General features: G+C 48.8%; 1 protein-coding gene across 1 annotated transcript in view; it reads left to right on the top strand.

Annotated features, from left to right (window-relative positions):
* The first annotated feature begins 8,753 nt into the window (after positions 1-8,753).
* Positions 8,754-25,548, top strand: part of FHAD1 (forkhead associated phosphopeptide binding domain 1) — a 108,232-nt gene continuing 91,437 nt past the window's right edge. The window contains exon 1 of the mRNA XM_055331691.1: positions 8,754-8,846. Within this exon, the coding sequence (XP_055187666.1) occupies positions 8,754-8,846 (93 nt within the window). The remainder of the gene's footprint in view (positions 8,847-25,548) is intronic.

The following is a 25,548-nucleotide window of genomic DNA, read 5'->3' on the forward strand; positions in this document are numbered from 1 at the left end:
GGCTAAGAGTTGGATGAAACCGTGCATGGCACTGGTGGCGGGCACCCAACACGACTAGATATACATCAGCTGGTTTTGCTAACCACGTCCATAAAGGTTCATTGTTACTTGCAAAAAAATAGCAGAGGTCTGTTTGTCCAGATGCCTGAAAGTAGAATTTATGGAGTTGCCCATCAGGTACCACCCCAGAGAGAGCAGGTGGGTCCTCAGGAATCCCTCCGGGGGACGTGAGGGCAGCGAGCCCAGCCCTTCGCCGCCATCGACATCCACACCTAGAAAGGTCCCAGGGCACAGGGCAAGGTGGTCAGAGGTCAGGTTTGCTCTGGGTTGGGACTCTGAGGCTTGATGCAAATCAAGCTTCCCCCCAGGGTGTCTGTGACCTTGGGCTGTCCTCCCACACCAGCCAGAAAACAAAACAAACACACCAACCCCGACACTCGCTGTTGCAAACACACACAGCAAGTCCGTGGTGCCGGGGCATGGTTTGCGCTTAACTGACCCTGAACCCTCACGATCGGGTCCAGACAGGCGGATGGGCAGCAGAAGTGAGGCGCGGACCACACGCGTGTGTCAGAAGGACACACCCGCCGCAGGATCAGCACACCTAGGTCGCAAACAGAACACGCACACTCACTCCCGCGGCAAAGCCCGGGGAGCCAAGGAGCCTTGACGCTGGGGACAGATTCGCAAGAGAAACAGAGGCCGCGAACCAGCACAAGAGTCCACGCGGGGAAAACCTCCAGGCTGCGTGTTTTCTCACGTTCCATCCAGGGAAGGGGACATGAGGGCGGCGCAAGGCCCCAGTTGCCAGTTGTTCTTTCTTTGATTTGAATGTACCTTTGTGGCCGTGTGTAGGTGTGAGTCGGTAAATAAAACCCTGCGTCCCCCAACCGAAGGGCCAGGTTGTCGGTGGCTCGGAGCCTCCAGACCTTCTGTGCTCCCATCTGTCATCCTGCGCAGCAGCTTCCTGCTGGTCGCGCTCCTTCTCCCTCGTGCTCTCCCTTCCTCCTGCTCTCGCTCTCTCTCCGACTCTCCCTTACCCCGTAGAGGCCGTAGAGGCCTGTAGAGGCCAGGCCAGCCTCCCTGCCTTCATTTCCATTTGGAATGCAAAGGCACCAGAAGTACAGGCAGGTCCGGGGACAGGGGGGTCATGGCTGTGCCCTCCCCAGCCAAGGGACAGCCCAGGGAAGGTGGCTGACACCAAACGAGGTTCTACAGCTCCTCCCAGTGTCTGGGCCACCAAGGTTGGCAGCAGGCCCCTTGCCCGGCTGGCCCCTTTCTCTCCCTGCTTCGGGCACTGCCAGGCGGGGCCGGGAGGGGCCTTCAGGGCAGACAGGAGCCCGGCCAGGTCAGAGATGAGGGGAGCAAGGACCGTCTTGTGGCTGGGTCACCTGTGGTCCCTGTGACGTGCCCCTCTCCAGTCATGCTCACGTACCTTCTAATCAGCCAGATTGTTTCGCTGTACGACCTTGGGCACATGGCTCCACGTTTCTGAGCCCTGTTTTCCTGCCAACATGGGAATGCTTTGTTAGAAACAATGATCGGCAGCAATGGGTTGGTTTGGTATTTTGTTTTTTTTTTTTGTTTGTTTGTTTGTTTTTTAAGGTCTTCTCTGCAGCAGCCCTGTTCTGGGTGTTTGATTGTGAGATTCAAATGAGGTGACCCCCAGGAAGGACTGAGACAGCGCCCACCCAACGGGTGGAAAACCCACAGATCACAGCATTCAGGCCCACCGGTGTGAGGCCACCTGAGAGCGGCCGAGCTGGGACTCGACACCCGGCCCTCCAACGCCAGCACTTCCAACACGAGTCACGATGCCGTCCGGCCTTGGTAGCCACGCACAGCTGAATAAAACTGATGGATTATAAGCATCACCAAGGAGCCCATATAATCTAGAAACCTCTACTTTCTCCTTCAGGAGCAGTATTTTTAAGACCCCATCATGGCTCAATTGCAAGTTACGACTGTCTCAGTCCAAGCTATCAGAAAGCGCAAGTTATTGGGGTGTTTTCTGTTTTTTTAAGTTAAAGTGGATTGCCTGTTACTGTGTTTCAAGGATTTTACACAGCCTTTGAGATAACTGTGGCATTTTGTGGGGAGGGGAATCCAGTCAAGATTTAGCAGTTTCTGCTCCCGTTGGTCGGAGCGTCAGCTTTGTTCTCAGTTTAGTGTTCAGAGGAGCGGGCCACTGGCGACATATGACCTCTCAAAGACTCTCTGGGGCCAGGGGCTGCTCCCACTCAAGGCCAGCCTCGCTTCCATTAGGGTCCGCCTGGCAGGAAGCAAGTTTGCATCCTCCACTCATGTTGAGGACAAGAATTGAACTAGAGACGCGCGTGGAGGTGGAGGTACAGGTGAGGGGGGGTGCTCAGGCCTCCCGAGAGCCCAGCGCCTGGGCAGCTGGCTAGACCAGCCAGTCTCCTGAGATAGGACAGATCAGCTCTGCAGCCCAAGAAGGGGGAAGCCAGGCTGTGGGCAGGTGTCAAGGGCTGCCCCCCACTCACTCGCTCACTCAGGCACTGTTCAAGGGACCGTGATACAGCAGTAACCGAAACAGAAGAAAGAAAGAAAAAAATCCCTGCCCTCATGGAGCTTAGTTTCATGGAGGGTAGGGCCCGGAGACTGAAATAAAGTGAAATAAATAACGTAGGATGTTAGATGATAAGCGGTCAGACGAGAAGAGGGATAGAGTGTGGAGGTTTTTATTTTGTTTGGCTGTTCTTGTTGCTCTTTCTTGTTTATTGGGTTTGTTTTGTTCTGTTTTGTATTGCTGTGGGCAGAGGGCCGGGGCTTTATTACGTGGAATGGGTTGCCAGCCCCCTGCCCCCTTGTTGTTGTTGTTGTTGTTGTTTTTTAAGAACTTTAAGTAGGGCAGTGTTTGAGTAAACATCTAAAGGAGGTGAAGGAGACCCTGGTGGAAGTGCTTTCTAGGGAGAGGGACGGTAAGTGAAAAGGCCCCGGAGTGTTGAGGCTGACGGTCCCTGTTCCTGTGACGCTGTTATCCCTCAGGCCCGGGTTTCTGTGCTCACACCTCAAACTTCAAGCCTAGGGTGTTTCTGGTTGTGGGGGACTAACCCAGGCAGAAACTTCTAGGCTGTGTGAGGCCCTGGAAGAGATTTCTAGAGCTAGGCTCTGGGGAAGGTCACTGCATTCAACTTCACAAAACAGGGTTTGGGCCGAGTTTGTAGCAAATGCAGCTTCCTGGGCCAGGCTCCACATCCCAGAATCTGTGACCAGGTCTGTGCCTGGGAGTCTGCATTTCTGGAAGCCTCTCGGGGTGTTTGAGCATCTTCACTCTGCCCATTTCCACGCGTTCTCCCTTAGCTCTTGTTCTAACCCACTAGGGTAGAGGCCGCCATGTTTCATCTTTCTTGAATGTTCTTGAGTCTTTCTGGAGGCACCTTGCCGGCCATTTCCCGCCAGGGACGGAGCATCCCCTGGGGAGGTAGAGTTGGCTGGGCTGCTCCTCTCCTGGGCAGAGGATGAGTGGGGGTGACGGGCCGTTGGGGCTTGCGTGCATCCTCCACCCCCCCCCCCACCCTGCCCTGGGCCCACGTGGGGGTTTCAAAGACAGTGATGATGCAGGTCAGCTCTGGGGATTCAGGACATGTCTGTAGAGATAAAGAACAAATGACCGAATAAATGTCAGTTTTAACAAGGAAGAACGGAATCGTAGTGGGGTTGGCGGCTCGGAAACATCCCTTCCCTGGCGCTTGAAAAAAATGCCCTCGTTCTTTCAGAAGTGTTCCTTCCCCATCCCTCGCCCATCCCCACTCCCACCCCCAGAAGGGGTGGTTCCCCCCACCTTACTCTATTTTCTCATCTGCAACGGACAGGACCAGACATTCAGGTGGGGCAGGGGTCCCTAAGCTTCTAGTCTCTAAGCTTCTCCTGGTTCAGCTCCGCGCCCCTTGCCCCCTGCCCTCCGCCCAGGAGACTGCCCGGTCAGCTCGGGCCTCGCTGGAAAACCCCGCGCCGGCTATTTCTGCGACCTCTGAGCCTCCGTTTCCCCATCTGTAAAATGGGCCGCCAGATGCTTCAGGGCACCGCGATCTGCGAGGGTGCCCACCCCCACGCCCACCCCACCCCCGCTCTCCCGCGCCCCCCCGTTCTACCGACCCCCCCGTTTCCCCGACACCCCCCGCCACCCCTCCCCCGCCCCCTCCCCAGTTCTCCCCGCCCCCAACCCTCGCCCCCACCCCCGCTCTCCCCGCGCCCCGACCTCGGTTCTCCCACCCCTGCGCCTCCCACTCTCCCCCCCTCTCCCCCCCCCCCGTTCTCCCGACCTCCCCGCCGCCACCCCCGCTCTCCCCGCCCCCCCACCCCGCGATCTTCCGACCCCCCCAGCTCACCAACCCTCCCGCTCACCCCGCCCCCTGCTCACCCCTCCCCCCGCTGTCCCCACCCCCTGCTCACCGCGTACCCCGGCTGTCCCCGCTGTCCCCGCCCCCTCCCCCGCTCTCCCCGCCCCCCCACCCCGCGATCTTCCGACCCCCCCAGCTCACCAACCCTCCCGCTCACCCCGCCCCCTGCTCACCCCTCCCCCCCGCTGTCCCCACCCCCTGCTCACCGCGTACCCCGGCTGTCCCCGCCCCCTCCCCCGCTCTCCCCGCCCCCCCGTCCCCGCCCCTTCCCTCCCCTCCCCCCCCCGCTCTCCCCTCTCACCCCGCCCCTCTGCTCACCTGGTACCCCCCGCTGTCCCCGCCCCCTCCCCGCTCGCCCCGCCCCCTCCCCGCTCGCCCCGCCCCTCGCCGGCCCGCGCCGCCGTCGCCATGGCGACGCGCGTACACAGGCCGGGCGGGCGCGCGGGGTGCCGGCCCGGCTGGAGACTCCGCGGGAGCGCGGCCAGGCGGCCTGGCCCGGGTCGCGGCCGGGCGTCTCCCTCCGACCAGGTGAGCGCGGCTGGCGGGGAGGCGGCGGGCGGACACCCGGGCCCGGACCCCAAGGGCCCTGCGCGGTCGAGAGCTTGGAGGGGAGGCGCGGGACCGGCCCCAGCCGATCCGGGCTCGGGGCCCAGGAGCACCCCGAGGAGGTGTCCCAACACCAGCCCGTCCTCCCTAAAATGCAGGCCCCACCCCCGCCTCCAGAGGTAGCCTGCGCGGGACCTTCAGGACCCTTCTTGCACCACGCGTGCGGCTCCTAGGTAGCCAGTGGGGTACAGCTGGGATTAGGAGGGGTGCCCGCTGGTCCCTCTGCTTTAGGGACGACGCCCACGCAGAGGTCAGAGATCCCCTTACCTGACGTTCCCTTCCTAGACGAACTCCTGCAGCTCCCAGGCCCCCCAAGACCGGTAGCCCTGAAAAGACATACGGGTCCCCTAGCCCAATTCCGAGCCGTCCAGGTGGTCGGAGGGAACGCAGGTGATTGAAGGTCTTTTGCTCCTCACTATGCCCCGTGCTTCGGCCACTAAGAGCGAATTTACAGAGTTTAACACGTTCACATTACTCCCTACAGTGTTTTCAGGCAGGGGAGTGACTGCACAGGGCAAGATTGAGATGGAGAGATATTGTCCAACCCAAAAGCTACAGGTAGAATTGAGGGTTTCAATTGAGGGTTTTCAAAAAGGAAATCATAGGGCAGACACTGAATGGGAAGATTCCTAGCCAGCTGGCTGCGCAGATTTGCTTTGATGCGTCATTTGCATTTTCATTTATTCAGCAGATGTTTGCTGAGCATCTACTATGCGGCAGACACTGCTCCAGGTGCTGGAGACAGAGTAATGGATAAAACTGTCAGGAACTGCAAAGGGACCCAGCTTTTACCTTGCTCGTGAACTAATAAGTTAGCCTGGCAAACGACACAGGACAAAATCTGTCAATGCCTCTGCTCCATAATGGGCACAGGCATAAGGTACCCAGGACGAACTTATGAGCTGGCCAAGCTAACTTATTAGTTTGCAAGCAAGGTAAAAGCTCAGGCCCTTTGCAATACAGTTCTGGCTCTCCCGGAACATATATCTGCTTGAAGGGAAACAAACAGCAAACACAACTAAATAAAGGAACAAGAAAATGTCAGAGAATGAGAAATATAAGGCAGGAAACACAGCAGGGGAATATATGCCAGGAGTGATGGAGGGCGGCCTTCAGCTAGGGCAGTCGGGGAGATGCCCCAAGGGGGGGCCTCTGAGCGGAGAGAAGGCTCCAGCCTTGGGAACATCTGGGGGTGGAGCTAAAATTCAAATCTGCACGTGATCCAAGTTCTGGGGCTTTAGTGGCATTTCCTGTGGTTTTCCTGAAGAAGAGACCTTTCTCCCAAGTTTGCATTTCAGTTTAATTAGGCTTGAGTGTGCTGCTTCCTAATGTGGTCCTCTGCCATTAAAGTGAGTAACTGCAGTGATTTGATGGCCCCAGAGCAGGGTTCTTCTGGAAGAGGAAGTGTCCCTTTCTGTGAAGGACACTGAGCTTAGTAAAATGTGTTTCTCATTACAGGTAGGCGTCACTATGTGTGAGGTATCCGCTGCTCTCAGTATTTACAAATGTAGAATCATCTGGCTGATTATGATTTCTCTTACCCCCGGGTTGGATTTTTTCTTCCTTTGAGAGGATGGAATCCTGGTGTCAAGGGCTTCCTGACATGTCCCAAGTGTCAAGAGATAGTGCAACCCCCACACACACGCACCCCACTCTGCCCCACCCAGCAACAGTGGACATGAGGGAGGTTGAGCTGCTGGCCGATTGCACAGTAGTTACATGCAAAGGCTGAGTTGCCTCCCAGACACTTGCTCCTATGTGACCTTAACCTCCCTGAGTCTCAGTTTCCCCATTTGTAACGTGGGACAGTACAAATACCTACCTCACAGGGTTGTTGCGAGGATGAAAAGAGGCAGGGCGTCTAGGAGGATAACACAGTGCTTGGCACCTGGGAGGGATTCAGTAGTTGATAATGGGGATGTGGATGAAACGTAGAACCAGACCCAGGACCCTCTATGAGCATAACTTGATGGTCTTTGTTTTTATCCACAGTCCAATGGCTTCACATTTCAGTGACCTCTCAGTGGAAAAGAAAAGTGAGGGACTTTGGTTCTTGGACATGGCATTGAGATAGAGGATGCCACACTGTGTAACTGGACATATCTTAAATCAGAATTCAAGCATTGTGTGAATTATCAACATTTTGGAACCTCCTGAAGTCACTGACGTTTTTATACTTGAATCAACAGGGACAGAACTTACTTTGAAATGCATCAAACTATAAAATGGGTGGATGCACGAATAGGCGGATGGGTGTGTGATACAACAAATAGAGCAAAATGTCAATTGTAGGATCTTGGTGGTGGGTAAAAGGAGTTCACCTTCACTTCTTTCGACTTTCCTGCACATTTGACATTTTTGTAATAAAATGTGGGGGGCAGGGGGGGAAGATGTGCAGAGTCCTGATCGCATGTCCCAACTAGAGTCTTGATACTTTGCCTTTCAAAGTTGACCCTTTCCCCCTAATTATATGGAAAGTGGAATGATTTGCAAAAAAGTGGCCTTTAAATCCTCAGTGACTGACTCAGCAGCTTCAGCTCTACAGAAGGCTTAGAATCCCTTGGATCCGAGTTCGATAAGCCCAAGATTTGTAATGATAATAATAATAATAGGAAAAACGTGTGGTTAGAACATAACGGGCATCACCCTAAATGCTTCATACATATGATTGCATTTCACCCTCCTCCGGAATACAGAGTATTATTAACTCCATCTTACAAGTGAGAAAGCTGAGACATACAGAGAGAAGTAACTGGCTCAAAGTCAGAGGGTCAGGAATATGGAACAGAATACTTGCCGTGCCGGATACCCAACCTGGTACTAAGCTTCATGGGAGGTAGACAGTGATTATCCGAGGAAGTCAGGTTTGTCATTGGGCTGTTCCAGCTCTCGGTGGTTTGTGCTCAGAGTTATGCAAAAAATGTCTTCTGTCCGATGATCAGAACCCAGCTCCTCTTTGCTAGATGTCACTGTTTAAAAAAAATAGTCTTGGGGCACCTGGGTGGTTCAGTGGTTGAGCATCTGCCTTGGGCCCAGGGCGTGACCCCAGGGTCCTGGGATCCAGTCCTGCATCGGGCCCCCTGCAGGGAGCCTGTTTCTCCTTCTGCCTGTGTCTCTGCCTCTCTCTGTGTCTCTTATGAATAAATAAATGAAATCTTTTTTAAAAAATAGTCTTAAGGGGCATTTTGCCTCAGGTCATGATCTCAGGGTCCTGGGATTGAGTCCCACATCGGGCTCTTTACTCAGCACGGAGTCTGCTTGCTGCTTCTCCCTCTCCCTCTGCTTCTCCCCTACTTGTACACACCCTCTTTCTCTCGCTTGCTGCCTCCCTCAAATAAATAAATAAACTCGTTTAAAAACTAGTCTTAAAAATCTGCAGGAATTGTGAACACTGTGAAGTCCATCTATCCACTCCTGCCTCTGCTGATTTCTCCTTTAAACATTGGAGTGTGGGCAACCCCGGTGGCTTAGCAGTTTTGCGACGCCTTCAGCCCAGGGCATGATCCTGGAGACCTGGGATCAAGTCCCAAGTCATGCTCCCTGCCTGGAGCCTGCTTCTCCCTCTGCGCCTGCCTCTCTCTCTCTCTCTCTCTCTCTCTCTCTCTCTCTCTCTCTCTCTCTCTCTCATAAATAAATAAATAAAATCTTTAAAAATAAATAAAAATAAACAAACATTGGGGTGTGTTTCATCCATTCTAAAGGTGATGTTGTTGAGTAATCAGAGGATTGCCTTTTCCTAACAAAAGTGTTTTCTGCAAACTTTATATAGGGAAAGCAGAGAGTATGAAAGCCTACCTAAAGAGCGCAGAAGGCTTTTTTGTCCTGAATAAAAGTACTACGGTTGGAAGGCATGAAGACTCAGACCTTGTTTTAGAGGTAAGGACTGTTCCTGCCCACTCCCAGCCCCTCACCCCCCTCACACACCCCTACTGTTCTGCAGACTCCTGTCTCTTTTAAAGCACACCCTCTGGCTGACAGCCACATCTTCCCTCCATGTGTGACCAGTAACCACTGACGGAATGTACTGGTTTCCCCAGCATGTATGGGGACCATGAGTATGAAGCAGAGTGATGTGCCTCTGTCCTTTGCTGACCGTGTGCACAGATGTCCCACCCATTGTCCTCTCCCTCCAGCCAAATAGGGCTGTTTGGAGGGGGTGTGTAGCTGGCACTTTGACCTTCTCCTGCTCTGGGCCTGACAGCGAGGGCCACCTGGAGTATCCAGCTTAAGCCATGGGCTCCCCCCCCCCTTCTCCAGAGCTTTTGGAGACTGTTGTGATGTGTAAAACATTTTCAGAATGTCATATAAATAGAATTATGCCGTGTGTCCTTTTGAGATTGTTTTCTTTCTCACTCAGCATAATATCCTTGCACTCCATTTTGGAGATTCTCCTGTTCCTTTTTATTGGGGAGTAATATTCCGTAGTGTAGATGTACCATCATTTGTTTGACTATTCACATATTGAGGGACATTTTGATTGTTTCTAATCTGGGGTTGTTACGGATACATCTACTCATGAATGCTTGTGCACAGATTTCTGTGTGAATGCAAGTTTTTATTTTTCTGGGATAAATGCTCAAGAGTGTGACTGCTGGACTATATGGGAAGTGTATGGTTTCTAAAGTAGCTGCCAGACTGGTGTCCCGGGCGGCTATACCATCTTACATTCCCACCAGCGATGTATGATTTTTCTGCATCTTCACCAGCAACTGGTGTTATCCCTGGTTTTTTATTTTAGCTGTTCTGCTGAATGTTCAGTGATGCCTCACCATGGTCTTCATTTGCATTTGATGTTGGACATCTTTGGACATCTTTTCATATGCTTACTGGCCTTGTGCAAATCCTCTTTGGTGAAATGTCTCTTCATGTCTTTTGCCCATTTTCTAATCACAGTGTTTGGGTTTTTTTTTTTTTTAACTATTGAGTTTTGAGAGTTCTTTAAATATTTTAGAGACATGACCCTTGTCAGATATAAGTTTGAAGATAATTTATCCTTGTCGATAGCTTGTCTTTTCACTCTTAACAGAATATTTCACGGGACAGAAGTTTTAAATTGTGATGATGTTTACTTTATCATTTGTTTCTTTCATAAATCATGATTTTTCATGTTCTGTCTAAGAACATGTCACCAAGTCCTTGATACTGAGGATTTCTTGCATATTTTCTTCTAGGTTTTGTGTTTACATCTATGAACCACTTTGAGTTCATTTTTATATATAACATGAGATTTAGATCAAGGTTCTTTTTATTACATGCAGATAATGCAGTTGCTCTAGCACCATTTGTTGAAAAGACTGTTCTTACTCCGTTGAAATGCTTTCAGAACTTTGTCAAAAACCATTTAGTCGTACTTGTACGGGAGCTACTTCTGAGTTTCCTGTATGTTTCATAGGTCCATGTGTCTGTCCCTCTACCAAAACAACATAGTCTTGATTACTGTAGTTACATAAGTCTTGAATCAGGTAGAGTGGTTCCTCCTATTTTATGCTTCTTAAAAAAAACAAAAAACTTATTTTTACCTATTTTAGTTCTTTTGCCTTCCCACACAGATTTCAATATAAGCCTGTTTATATATATAAAATATCTTGCTGGAATTTTGATAGGGATTATGTGCAAGCCTACATATCGGTACGAGAAGAACTGATATCTTTACTATGTCGTCTTCCAATCCATGAACATGGTATATCTCTCCTTTTACTTAGGGGGTCTTTGATTTCTTTCCTGAATGTTCTGTAGTGTTTAGCATACCAGCCTTGTACATGTTTTGTTAGATATACACTTAAGTATTTATCTTTTTTTAATGATTGCAAACGGCATTATGTTTTTAATTTGGTGTCTACATGTTCATTAGCAGCATATAGAAATAGAATTTTTTCCATATGCTTATATGGAATCTTGCAACTGTAACTAAACTTTCTAGAAAGTTTTTTTTGTTTTTCTTTTCGCTTTAAAGATTTTATTCACCTATTTGACAGACAGAGAAAGAGAGGGAGAGGGAGAGCTCAAGCACACAGCAGGGGAAGGAGCAGAAGGAGAGGGAGAAGCAGATTCCCTGCTGGGCAGGGAGCCCAATGAGGGGCTCCATCCCAGAACCCTGGGATCATGACCTGAATCAAAGGCAGATGCTTAACCAACTGCATCACCCAGGTGCCCCTAGAAAATTTTTAGATTTATTGAGATTTTACACATAAACAATCATGGCATCCACAAAGAAAAAGTTTTATTTCCCCTTTCAGAAAAGGAGATAATAATACCCTTAATTTCTTTTTTCTTGCTTTAATGCACTGGCAAGAACTTCCAGTATTCTGTTGAATAACAGTATAAATCTTCATATTTGCTTATTCCTAGTTTTCTGAGAGTGTTTGTCATAAATTCTCCAGTTTAAAAATAACTCAATAAACCTCCCCTTGAGATTCTCATCCATGATGTCGTCTCCCTACAAGGACACAGAAAATCTCCTCAGTTGCACAAAGTGGAGGAAAAGAAAAAAGATTGTAGATTCTTCTTTATCACCCAAGGGACAGGTTTCGGTAGTTTTATTTCTGGTCTGGCCAAAGTAGCAACAGAGATCTGTGTTCTGAACCTGAGTATGGTATTAGAAAACTAGTATCATAGGCTTTGGAGATTGACAGACCTGGGATTGAACCTCATTAGGCCACTTGCTGGCTGTGTGACTCCAAGCAAATTACTTGTTCTCTCTGAGCTCATTTTCTGTCTATAAGCCACTTACCTCACTGGGTTGTGAAAATTAAATGAGAAATGCACATAAAGCACCTGGCATGTAGGGCACCTGGGTGGCTCGTGGTTGAGCATTTGCCTTCGGCTCACGGCTTGACTCTGGGATCCTGAGATCAAGTCCCATGTCGGACTCCCCGCAGGGAGCCTGCTTCTCCCTCTGGCTATGTCTCTGCCTCTCTGTGTCTCTCATGAATGGATAGGTGGGATTTTTTTTTTAAAGCACCTAACATATGACTCTAAGTAAATGACACCATGATCATTAATATGGCCTCATAAACTGGAGATTGAGAAGAAGCCTTAAAGATGCACAGGATTAAGATAAGGGCCACTGATATTAACAAGCTGTACAGAAAAGGGGACTAATGAGGATAATTTTTATGTAGCCAGAAATCGAGTTGCATGCACTGTATAAAAATAATTGACTACCTACTGCTCCTCAGACTTAGTTTAAGGAGTAAGTCACCACCAGCAGCCACAGTCACATTGATTTATGAAGCAATCAGCTGCATTTCCAGAAGCACAAGCCCATATTGGCTCCCTAGAGAACAGATGACACATGAATTGCCAAATGTTTTGTGAACAGATTTTTGATGGGAGCTTCTATCTTCTCTTTGACAAATCCTCTTCCCCGAGCCTAAATGGATTTGGGAGAGAAAATGTGCTCTAAACAGAGTTGTGGGGGCACAGGTCCATTTTGAAGAATTGAAATTTGCAGACACGTCAACAATTCCTCATTTTATAAAACAAGACAGGGTGAAAATTGCTTCTCTGCTGACTTTCTAGGGCCTTTCTGATGGGAAGAATCACCCTTGATTAGCTGTGCGCCACCCTGAGGAATAATTCAACAGTCAATGTATAGTTTATGTTATTTGTACCATCACAGGTCATTTCATTAAGTAAAGTTCAGAAATACATATTCATAAAAAGTCGTCTTCAAAATTACCCAGAGGCTACATCTAGCAAGTAAAAAGGATTCTTTTATTTACCTGAGTAAATCCTAAACAATGGGCAGTCTCACACGTCTAGAGATTTACACTCACTGGCAAGGCTGACATATTATTCTGATTGTCGATGTCACCATATTCTGACACCATTTACTTTTTCCAATAATGGAAGGTAATTACATGTTTATTGTTTTTTAAAAAAGATGGGAGAAAGCAAAGTATAAGGAAGAAAATACAAGTCATTTGTAATCATTTGGCTCAGGGAAAAAAAATCAATATTGATATTTGCAGGGTTTTGCCCTGCAGGCCTCTTTCTATATCCTGTCAGGAGTTTGGTTCTCTAGTGGCAAAGGAAGCCTGTTTCAGCCAGGCTAGCTTTTACTGTTGTTATCAGTCATTCCTTCCACAAATATTTACCTGGAGCCTCAGCACCGAGGCAAGCCTGGGGATAAAGTGGTCAGAAAGCTGCTAGGAGAGAGACACGTAAGTCAAAGGATCCCACAAAGACATGTACGGTTCTGTTCATGTAAAGGAAAGGAATATGGACTATACGGGAGATTTAACTAGACAAGGGGGAAAGGGGAATGGCATGTGCAAAGGCCCTGGGGTGGAAGAGCATATTATGAGCCCAAGGTACTGAAAGAAAACTGGTGTGTCCAGAAGTAAGAGTGGAAGGGAGAGAGCTTAAGAGAGGAGTCAGCCCTCCTTCAGCCACCGGATCTGAACAGCATGGGGGAAAAACCTGAGGAATTTTAAGCAAGGGCAGAGACCTGCATTTTGAAACGACCATCCCGGCTGCCACGCGCAGACTTGCAATCGGGAGCTGTGTTGAGAATCTCCCCTCTGCCACTTCACCCAGCTCGAAAGCCTCAAAATGAACGAGGGTTCATTTAAGCCACAAACCTTGTGGATTTTAATGTGTGTGACTGGATGTGGCCTGTGAACTGTAATTCTTAGAGTTAGACGTGGCCGTTACGTAAACCCGACCGAGAAGGGGGCTCAGTCCTCCCAGAATGAAGACATATGGCAAGCCGGTGGCTGTAGAATTTTCCATATGTGTCAGAGTACTTGTTAGAGCAGGACCCCGGACATTCTGACCCAGTGGGTTCAGAGCAAGGCCCGGGAATCTTCATGCTCGGTATGATTCCCGGGCTCAGGTGGGGACTGGGGTCCTGTGGAGATGGTTCCAGGACCACGCTTCGAGGACCCTCCCTCTCTCTTCTTGACCACCCATTTTTCTTCCTTCCTGATGTCATGGGAGCCCCTGTTTGCGGGGCGAGGGGTGCATACTATTTCAATATATTCTGTTTTGAGGGAAAGAGAAGCAAGGGTTCATAGTGGAGAGCTGACCCACCCTAGCCCCTCCTCGAGGACACACGGGGCCGCACTTGAGAGGTTTCCACATCCCTCCAAGACCGAGCCACAGGACAGCCCACGTCAGCACAGCGCTGTGGCTGGGAGTGGGGAGATGGAGTAGAAGGACCGAGGACAAAGATGACAGGGGGTGAGATGCCTACAGCTGTGCACCTGGCCCGGGTGCACGGCACCTACCAGTGGCTCCTTTCTGGCTGGAACGGTCCAGCATGTGGCAGCCCCTTCTCAGGTGGGACCTGAGGGTCATTGAGCAAGACAGACATGCCAGCACCCAGACGGCCAGATGACTCCTGTCCCTCCCGGGCCCATGCCAGTTCTGGGCTGCCTCCTAGGACAGAACCATCAGGGCCTCCTCCGTCGTAGTCCTGTTTAATCATTACGAAACAAGGCTGCTGTGACTGTCCTGTTATGTAATCACTTCCCAGACGTGTCAAAGGGCACATACACCTGTACCTCTGATGGGCATCTCCAAACCGCCCGCTAGAGGTTAACACGTGTAGCGTCCCGCCAGCACTGGACAACCCGGCCCCAGGGCGTGCTGTCCACCCCCTGGATCTTTGCTGAAACCCAGTGCCCGCGTCATTTTAATTTGTGTTTCTCTTAGGAGCGAACCCCTGCATTTTGAGACTTGAGGTGACAGGTGGACCTGGCCTGGAGAAGGATTCCTCCCTCTGCTTGGTGACTGTGGGCAAATCCACAAAGACACACAGGCTGGGATCGTGGGTGTGCAAATATCTCTTCAAGCCCTTGCTTTCCGTTCTTCAGGATGTATACCCCAAAGTGGGCTTGCTGGCCCATATGACAACTTCACCCTTAATTTTTCAAGGAACCTCCCTACCACTTTTTCACACCAGCTGCGCCATTGTACGTTCCCACAACAGGATGCGAGGGCTCCGCTTTCTCCATATCCCCACCAACGTTGGTTTATCCTCGGTTTTTTGATAGTGGCCATTCTCATGGATGTGAGGTGAAAGACCATAATCTTTTCAAAAGCACAAATAATACAAAGGCTAGAGTGTGCATTTCTAGACTACTTAACGCACCTCAGGTGCTTTCATGTATATTCTATGTATTATATGTGAGTTTACAAAATTACATCCTCCAAAAAGAAAAAAAAAACCCTAGGGAGGTAGGAACTGCTATTATCATTATTATCCTCATTTAAAGACGTGGAGGGGATCCCTGGGGGGCTCAGTGGTTGAGGCCTGCCTTCAGCCCAGGGCGTGATCCTGGAGTCTCGGGATCGAGTCCCACATCAGGCTCCCTGCATGGAGCCTGCTTCTCCCTCTGCCTGTGTCTCTGCCTCTCTCTGTGTGTGTCTCTCATGAATAAATAAAATCTTAAAAAAAAAAAATAAAGACGTGGAAGGTTAAATAGCTTTCCCCAAACCACACAGCCATCGGGAGACGTGGGGCTGAGTTTCAGATTCAGGGCTAGCTCGACGCTTCTCTAGAGCAAGTTTTAGTCCTGGGTGCAAATCTAGTTTTGGGAGCACCTAAAATCTAAATGTCTGAAATTCCTTGTGAGTTCACTGGAATGTTACAGTAGTTCGCGGAGCTAGGGAAATTCCACAGCGTGAAATCCAGACTAAGGATGGTGCATGAAACAGAAAGAATGTTCTTGGGATCCGGGGTCCGGTTCCTGCAGCCGGCTGGGGTGGCGCCATCTAGTGGGGGATCTGTGTGGGGAGGGAGCGAAAGGCCCCGGGCTTCTCACCCGAGAGGAGCGCCCCGCAGAAATCCCCCCTGGGGGCCAGGGAGTGAGCCTCAGAGAAGACCAAACTTGAGCTGCTTCTCTAAAAGAGCAGCCTGCGGATTTTCCAGGCAAAGCAAGCAGGAAAGGACACCCCGGGTGTTGAAACAGCATGTGCAAAGGTCCGGAGATGCTTGGTGAATCATTTGGCCCCAGGGAGAAAAGGACAAAATGGCACGTTGGTGGCAACATGTAAAACTGAAGCCAGGCAGGGGGATCCCTGGGTGGCTTGGCAGTTTGGCGCCTGCCTTTGTCCCAGGGCATGATCCTGGAGTCCTGGGATCGAGTCCCATGTCGGGCTCCCGGCAGGGAGCCTGCTTCTCCCTCCTCCTGTGTCTCTGCCTCTCTCTCTCTCTCTATGTCTGTCATTGAGGGTCTTTGTTATTTGGGTGGGAGAAGGGCGGGCGCAGCGGCCCCGGAACAGGGCAGTCAAGTGCATAACCTTGGCACCAGGTGGCTGGTTCAGAGCCTGGCTCCGCCCTCGTGGACTGTAGGGTCCCAGGGAGCGGATCTCCAGTGTGGTCTTTGTAATACGTGTCGCGGGGACGGTTGCAGGGACCACGCCGTGAGGCCTAATTGCCGTGAAGTGCTCAGATCAGTGCCTGGTGCCGTCAGTCCCGCAGTCAATGTCGCTCCTGGGTCTGTGTTCTACTTACAACAACACGAGGGGGTTATGTCACGGTTCTGGAGTCAGGGCGGACTCAGCTGCTTTCCCTGCTCCAGGTCACACGAGGCCAAAGTCAAGGTGCCTGGGCTCCTACACAGAGTCTCCAAGGAGAAGCCACTTCTGGGTCAGTTCAGGCACTTGGTGGAACTTAGCCCACGTGGTTATGGACAGGGGTCCCCTTGCGGGGCTGGCTGTCAGCGGCGGTGGCCCTCAGCCCACGGAGGCCGCCCATGTTCGAGCCTGGTGGCCCCTTGTATCTTCAAAGCCAGCAGCATTGGGTCAAGGCCTTTTCACATTTCAGACCTCTCTGACCCCCTGTCCTGGCTCATCTGTCCAACTCTAGCCAGAGAAGGTTCTCTGCTTTATGGGCTCATGGCAATAGATTAGTCCCACCTGGACAGTCCAGGATAATCTCCCTCTTTTAAGGTCTCGGATTAGTAACCTTTACATCTGCTCCAGCCCTTACGCCATGTAACGGAGCACACTCACAGGAGCCAGGTTTAGGGCATAGATCTCTTTTGGGGACCATGCTACCCACTGTAGTTAATCCTGCCTCTTGCATGCTCTGTTGCCATAGAAAGGGTGTGGCCTTATGGGGCTCCTTTGAGAGCTTTTTGGAGGATCCCATAAGGGCAACAACGTGTCAGGAGCTGTGGAGAGATGTGACGGGAGAGTGGGGAGGGTCATATGGGACCGGGGGAGGAGGGTGCAGAATGAGGTGAGTGCATCCGCATCCAGGGCCAGGTGGGCAGTGAGAGGCCTAGAGATGAACTGGGGGGTGGAAATAGCGGAGAATTGGGGCTGGTGCAGTGACCCTGCCTGTGGCCGAGCGAGAAGGAAAGGGAGCTGGCCCTGGCATCCTCGGGGGCCGTGGAACGTGGGGGCAGGCGAGGGAAGACGTAGGGAGCCCGAGAGCTGTGACCAGGCTGGGGAGTCAATCAACAGCACACACGGAACATACTGAGGGTCAGCTTGGTGTCAGGCACTGTTCTAGGCATTTCCGCCAATCTTCACTCATTTAATCCTTACGATCAACAGCCAGACGAGGCAGGCGCTGTCATTTCCCCCATTTCACGGATGAGGAAGTTGAGGTCACAAGGGTGGGTTAGGGGCTGGGAACTCTGCTCAGGCAGTCTGGTTTTAGGAACCAACCTCTTCTCGAGGCCTTGTTCTTCCCCAGGGCTCTCCCTGGGAGACCAAGGTAGCTGAGTGTCGCTGGCAGAGGGACGCAGAGATGCTTCCCCTTCCCCTCTCCCCCCAGACTCGCCTTCTTACCAGAGCCCAGCTGTTTCTTCATATCCTTATTCTTTTGAAAACCCCAGTTTTCAAAAAAAAAAAAAAAGAAAGAAAAACCCCAGTTTTCATGATGTCTGTGCTACATCTTTCTTGCAATAAGGGGCAGGGGCTGGGGGACAGGATCGCCACGAACCAAAAGGTGGAAAGAAATAGATCTCTCTCACACACACACGCACGCACGCACATCATTTAATTTTTAAAATGTTAACCTGCTACTTTGAAAATTCCTCCAAACAGGGGCACCTGGGTGGCTCAGTCGATTAAGCCTCTGCCTTGGGCTCGGTTCATGATCTCAGGGTCCTGGGATCAAGTCCTGCATCGGGGCCCCTGCTCAGTGGACAACCTGCTTCTCCCTCTCCCTCTGCAGCTCCCCCTGCTTATGCTCCCTCTCTCTCAAATGAATGAATGAATGAAAGAATGATGGAATGAATGAAAATTCCTTCAAATGGTACCTTCTGGCAACCCTGCGAAGCACGGCCTATCAAACCCATTTTTTCACGGGAAACAACCACAGAGAAGCAAGAGACTTGCCCCAGGCTGCACAGCAGAGGAGTGGTGGAGGTGGAGCTCGGCCTCCAGGCTTTCTAACCCCAGAGCCCACCCCCTTTCTCATAATCCTGAGCATTTCAGCATTTTCGATACGTGCCTAAGTTCTAAGTGATTTTATATGTCTTATCTCCTTTATATGTCACAATAACTACTAGGCTGTGGTCTATATTCACAGAAGAGGAAACTGAGGCTCTAAGAGACTTGCTCACATGCCTATGTTCACCCAGCTTGGAAGTAGGAGAGCTGGATTTGAACCCAGGCCCCCCACCTCCACAGCCAGTCTAATAAGCATCATAACGTCCTCAACCCCTCTCGGCCCCTCAACCACGAGGCCATGTGCCTCCCCCCGACATCAGTGCCAGCTGCCACAGAGAGGCTGGGGAGGCCATGGTGACAGTGGCCCTGGGCTGAGGACTCAGGTGGGAAGGAACACTCTCCAGGCAGTTGGACAACAGAGGAAAGGGAGGGGAGGCATTCTGAGGATGGGGTGATGGTGAGCATGTTCACGGGTGGGGACATGATACCGGGGGTCACCGTGAGACTGAAGACACAGAGAGGAGACCCTCTGGGAGCCAAGGCCAGACCAAGTGGGGTAATGACAAGACCACCCTGAGCCCCTTGGTGGCCAAGAGAAGGGGCCTTGAGAGCTATGTCTGAGAGCTCCTGCCTGCTGGAATCCCAGGTCCTGGCAGGGAGCAGAGGGCCCGTCAGAGTGTGTGTGGAGTGACAGAGGCAGGTCTTGTAAAGCGACTGCTACAGGGGGTGGCCAGGCTTAAACCCCCCAGGATCATATGGTGCCCAGAGCCGCTAAGAGTGAGGGGCTGTCCTCACCCCCTAGACCTGAGGGGTGAGGGGGTTACGTCTCCTGGAACCCCCGACAGGAGCTGTAGCTTTTGGTGGTGGAGGGTTGCACCCAGGCCATGGTGACCCCACAGGGAGGGAGCAGGGGAATAATCACCCCAACCTCTCTCCTCCCTGCTCAGATGTCTGATCCCCTATTGGCCAACCCCAACCAGAAACTGGAGGCAAGGAGCCCAACAGCCCGTTGATCAGCCTCATGGGCTGGCCTGCTGAGGCAGAGGGCAAGGGGGGCAGGGGTCAAGCGGAGGACATCTGGCAGGGGACGGGAGGCAAGGACCCCGAAGGCTGTTGATGAGGGAGAATGAAAGGCCGATGACCAGGGGCTGCTGGCTGGGGGGCCCAAAGGGAGCAGCACGTGGCCAGACTGGGCCGACTTGAGGCCAGAGTGTGAGGGTGACGGGGAGACGGGGACAGAGATGCACTTGGAAGAGCTGGGGAGCTTGCGCAGGGAGCTGGGCGAGGGCAGGCGGAGGGGGTTGCCCGCAGAGAGTGGAGGAGGAACAGAGGCCACGAGGAATCAAAGAGGAAGGGAGGGAGGATGAGGAAGGTCATGCCCGGAGACTGGGCTTCTGGGTTCCAGATGATGCAGGGTTGGGAACTGGCTCTGAAGAAGGGTTTCCAGATATATCAGGAATCTTGGTGGCAGCAGGGAGGCTTCCTCAAACCCAGTGGTCACCGGAGCAGATGTTTGGTTGTTAGCAGATTTGCCAGTCTCAGTGTTTGATGGATCCCCTAAATTCTTTTAAAAGGTATTTTGAAAATGCATGGGCCGGGGGCACCTGGGCGTCTCATTCGGTTGAGCATCTTACTCTTGAAGTCAATTCAGGTCATGATCTTAGGATCCTGAGATCAAGCCCCTGGTCAGGCTCCATGCTAGGCATGGATGGAGTCTGCTTGAGATTCTCTCCCTCTCCCTCTACCCCTCACCACCCCCCAGCACACATGCATACACACATGCTCTCTCTCTTTAATAAATAGGTAAATAAATAAATAATAAAATAAGATGCGTGTTCCATATTCAATTTCACTCCACTATTAAATCACTGTCTAGTCTGAAAAGCATAAGGGCAAGTCAAGGGTGCAAATATTGGTCCTGACGGTGCCATGTGCCAGCATCTCAATGTTGGCTGAGGCACTTTATCTTAGTCATTTTTTAAAAATATTTTTATTTATTTATTTATGTGAGCAAATGAGAGAGAGCATATGCTAGTAGGGGGAAGGAGAGGGACAAGCAGACTCTGTGCTGAGTGCAGAGCCTAACGCAGGGCTTGATCCCATGACCCTGAGATCAAGACCTGAGCCAAAACCAAGAGTTGGACACTCACCCAACTGAACCACCAACCAACTGAACCCCCATCTTAGCCATTTTTAATATTGTGGTAAAATACACATAACATTTACCATCTGGATCGTTTTTAAGTGTACAGATTAGCGGTGTTAAATGTGTTCACATTGTTGTGTGACCAACCAGAACCTTTTCATCTTGCAAAACTGAAACTCTGTACCCATTAAACCATCAAACTATTCCCAATTTCCCCTCCCCCCAGTCCCTGGCAGCCGTCCCCCGTCGTACTTTCTGCTTCTGGGAGCTTGGCAGCTCTCGGTACGTCATAGTCGTAGAATCAGGCAGTAGTTGCCTATTGGTGACCGGCTTATGTCACTCAGCGTAATGTCTTCAAGGTTCGTCCCATGTCGCGTGCATCAGAATTCTCTTCCTTTTTAAGGCTGAATCGTATGTTCTTGGCACGTTTTGCTGACCCACTCATCTGTCAGTGGACACTGGGTTGTTTCCACCCTTAGAGCTACTGCAAGTAATGCTGTGAACATGGATGTACAACTATCTCTTCAAGTCCGTACCTTCGGTTCCTTTCGATGTATACCCAGGGGTGAGCTTGCTGGATCATATGATAATTTTATTCTTAATTTTTTTTTTTTTTGAGAAACCACCGTACTATCTTTCGCTTTGAGCTGCACCTTTTGACATTCCCGCTAGCGAATAGTGGGATAGCTCAGCAGGACAGAGCTCACACGTTCAGCCCGTCTTAGCAGCAGGGCTTCTGTCCCAACAGTAGCTTTTGGCAATTTTCCAAGGAAGCAGAGGGTCTCGTGTTATAGGGCAGTGCCGGGAAGCACTCTCTTGGCCTAACATGTGGCAGGGCCTCACCCCATGTTATAGAGTCATTCAAAACTTCCTATTTGTTTTGGTTTCTTAATAATGGCCTGACAGCTACTGAGGAACTGAAAGTAATGAAGCCTGGGAAAAGAAAAACAAAATGTAACGCATAGAATTTCTCTCTTTGATGGATTATCAAGGGCTCATGGAAGACAGAGATCAATGGGAATAATGATGACCACGATGTGCGTGGCATTTGCCAAAGAACTAATGCGCTGTAACGTTGAAACAAATGCTTTCCTTTTTAGAACGGATGGAGGTTTATAGGAAATTGAGCAGATAGTACTTAGAGTTCCCATCTATCCACCCGCCCCATACACACACCGAGCTTCCCCTATTATTCACATCTTGCTTTGTTTAACATGGGACGTTTGTTACCACTGATGAGCCAGTGTTGATATATTCTTATTATTAACCAGAGTCCGTAGATTACATTAGGGCTCACTCCGTGCATTCATTGGGTTTTGGCAAATGTATAGTAAGCACCATTACAGGGTCATTACAGGGAACAGAACAGTTCCACTGCCTCAGAATCCCTGTACTGCATCTATTCATCCTGTCCCACGTCCACCGGAGACCCTGAAAACCACTGATCTTTTTTACTCTTCTTATAGTTCTACCTTTTACAGAATTTTATACAGTTGAAATCATACACTAGGTAGCCTTTCCAGACTGGCGTCTCTCACTAAGCAATGTGCGTTTACATGGTTCCTCCGTGTCTTTTTGTGGCTTGATAGCTCATTTCTTTTATCAGGCTATTATTTTATTGTACGAATATACCACAATTTGCCTATCCATTTACCTTTTAAAGGACATCTTGGTTGCTTCCAGTTTGAGGTGATTATGAATAATAATACAATATGTATGTATCCAAAATAAATGAGTCTTAAAACCCAACAATAAAAAAAAAACAGACAACCTTGCCTTTGGAAATAGGCAAAAGATAGGACTTGACACCTCACCAGAGAAGATATACACATGGCAAATAAGCCTATGAGAAGATGCTAAACATCATATATCATTAAGGAACTACAAATAAACATGGGCTATCTTGTCGTTTATTTAGATCTTTGATTTCTTTCATCAAGATTTTATAGTTTTCTTCATCTAGACCTTTATATATTTTGTTAGATTTATACCTAAGTCTGTCTGGTCTTTCTTTTATCTTTTCTTTTCTTTTCTTTTCTTTTCTTTCTTTCTTTCTTTCTTTCTTTCTTTCTTTCTTTCTTTCTTTTTTGGTGCTAATGGAAATGCTCTTGTATTTTTAATTTCTTTTTTTTAAGATTTTATTTATGTATTCATGAGAGACAGAGAGAGAGAGAGAGAGAGAGAAGCAGAGACACAGGCAGAGGGAGAAGCAGGCTCCACGCAGGGAGCCCGATGTGGGACTCCATCCCGGGTCTCCAGGGTCACACCCTGGGCCAAAGGCAGGTGCTAAACCGCTGAGCCACCTGGGCTGCCCCCCTGTTTCTGATCTTAATGGGAAAGTTTCTAGTTCCTCACCATCAAATGTGACGTTAGCTTTAGGGTTTTTGTAAATGTTCTTTATCAGGTTGAGGAAGTTCCCCTCTATTTCTACTTTGCCAGAAGTTTTGTGTTCTTTTTCTAATGGTGTATGCATCTTGGATTTTCTCAAATGCTCTTTCTTCATCTAGTGATAGGATCATGTGACATTTCTTCTCTAGCATGTTGAGGTGATAGGTTACATTAATTGATTTTCAGGTGTTGACCCAGCTGTGCATACCTGCATGCTTGCTTGTGGTGCACAATTCGTTGCATACATTTATTTGTTGGATTCGATTTGCTAATATTTTGTCGAGGATTTTGTATCTATATCTATGAGAGATGTTGGCCTGAAGTCCTCCCTTCTTCTTATGTCTTTATCTGGTTTTGGTATTAAAGTAATGTTGTCATCACAGAATGAGTTAGGAAGTGATCCTTCTTCTATTTCCTGGAAGAGGTTGTAGAAAGCTGGTATCATTTTTTCCTTAAGCATTTGTTGGAATTCACCAATGAACCCATCTGGGCCTAGTGCTTCTGTTTTAGAAGATTATTATTTAGAAGATTATTATATTGATTCACATTCTTTATTATATATGGGCCTATTCAGATCATTTATTTCTCCTTGAATGAGTTTTGGTACCTTGTGTCTTTCAAGGAGGTGGTCACTTTCATCTAAGTTATCACACTTGTGGACATAGAATTATTTATAATGTTCCTTTATTATCCTTTTAATGTTTATAGTATCAGTAGCAATGGTCTCTCTTTCATTTCTAATTTTAGTAATTTGTATCCTGTCTCTTTTTTTCCTGGTTAGCCTACTAGAGGCTTGCCAATTTTATTGATCTTTTCAAAGAATCAACTTTTGATTTCAGTGATTTTTCTCTATTATTTTCTTGTCTTTTTATTTCCCTCATTTGTGTTCTAATTTTTATTGTTTTTTTTTTCCTTCTATTTGTGTTAGGCTTATATTGCTCTTCATTCTCTATTTTCCTAAGGTGGAAGCTTAGGTTATTGATGTTAAGTCTTTCTTCTTTCCTAATATATGCATTCTGTGGTATAAATTTCCTTCTCAGCACTGCTTTCCTCATCCCACAAACTCTGACAAGTTGTACTTTCATTTGCATTTACTTTCATTTAGATAATTTTTTTCTTTTTCTTGTGACTTCTTCCTTAGACGACATGCTATTTAGAAGTATGTTATTTAATCTCCAAATACTTTGCAATTTTCAGCTATCTTTTTACTATTGATTTCTAGTTTGATCCCATTGTAGGCTGAGGGCATGCTTTGTAAGATTTCTGTTCTTTTAAATCTGTTATGCTTTGTGGCTCAAAATGTGGTCTCTCGTGGTGAATGTTGCATGTGAGCTTGAACAACGTGCATTTTGTTGTTATTTGGTGAAGCGATCTATATGCATCAATTAGATCCAGTTGCTTGATGGTATTGTTCAGTTCAGCTTTACCCAACTAATTTTCTGCCTGCGGAATTGGTCCATTACACAAGGATGTTGGAGTCTCTAACTGTCATAATGGATTTGTCTGTTTCTACTCAAACTTCTATCGCTCTCTGCCTCACTTATTCTGATGCTCTATCTTGAAGCACATACAATTAAGGACTGTTATGTTTTCTCGGAGAAGTGGCCCCTTTATCATCACATAATGCCTCCCTTTATCCCTGGTAACACTCCTAGCTCTCAAGTCTGTTCCATCTGAAATTAATATAGTTCCTCCTGCTTGCTTTTTGTCTTTCCATATTTTGAGTGCCCACGTGTATGATAAAAATATTCAAGATGGGTAAGAATACAGACATTTGAATCAAGCAAACCTGAGTACGTGCCAGGTTAGTGAAGGCTAGTCAAGCTAGGTGACTTTGGGCAAATTTAATCATTCTGTGCCTCAGTTTCCTTATCTACAGAATGGAGAACTAGCCCTTTGGGTTATTGGGCAGATGAAATGGGATAATTCAGTAGAACACTTAGCAAATTTCCTGGCATATAATGTACAGTATAATATAAGCTATATAATATAAGCTGTTATTATATCATTGATACAAACTATTGGTTATCATTGTATTATGGGACTTTACACTTTTCTAAGTGCAACTATGTTTGCATGAACGTCAGATGAGGTAGACTGAGAAGACAAATTTAAAAACTAACTGCAAAGTCTCGGACTGGAGTGGATGTCTAATAACAGCATCCTGGAAAGAAAGACTTCACATGTGCCCTGCAGCCATAGTCCAGAGCCCCGCAGCCGAGCAACATGGTATTTCCTCCTGGATGCTGAACTTTGCTCACTCTCTGACCAAAGTGAAATCACGGAATGACTCTGCCACCCTACCCCAACCCCACTGGCAACTCACAGACACACTGTCCGGGTCCCTTTCTTTATGGAAATGTAGTCACACCTGGCCTCCTATTAAAAAGCAAGTCATCTCCAATTAGCTAAATTCTGAGAAATAACCAATCTCTATGGGGTTATCTTCATTGTACATCAAGGTTTTGTAAAGGTAGTCATAGAACTGTGTTATGTGGTGTGATCTCAATTTTGTTTGAACTTTTTATAAAGACTTTAAGCATAGACATAAAACCAGAAAGAAGGGAGCCACAGTGTTATCAGTGCTCGCCCCCTAGGGTGGTGGGGGCCGAAGTGATTTTAATGGGTTGTTGTTTTTTGTTTTGTTTTGTTTTGTTTTTGGTGTTTTTCCCCAGTTCTCATTCTCTG

This window comes from Nyctereutes procyonoides, unplaced genomic scaffold (genome assembly GCF_905146905.1).
Source record: "Nyctereutes procyonoides isolate TBG_1078 unplaced genomic scaffold, NYPRO_anot_genome, whole genome shotgun sequence".
Taxonomy (NCBI): Eukaryota; Metazoa; Chordata; class Mammalia; order Carnivora; family Canidae; genus Nyctereutes; species Nyctereutes procyonoides.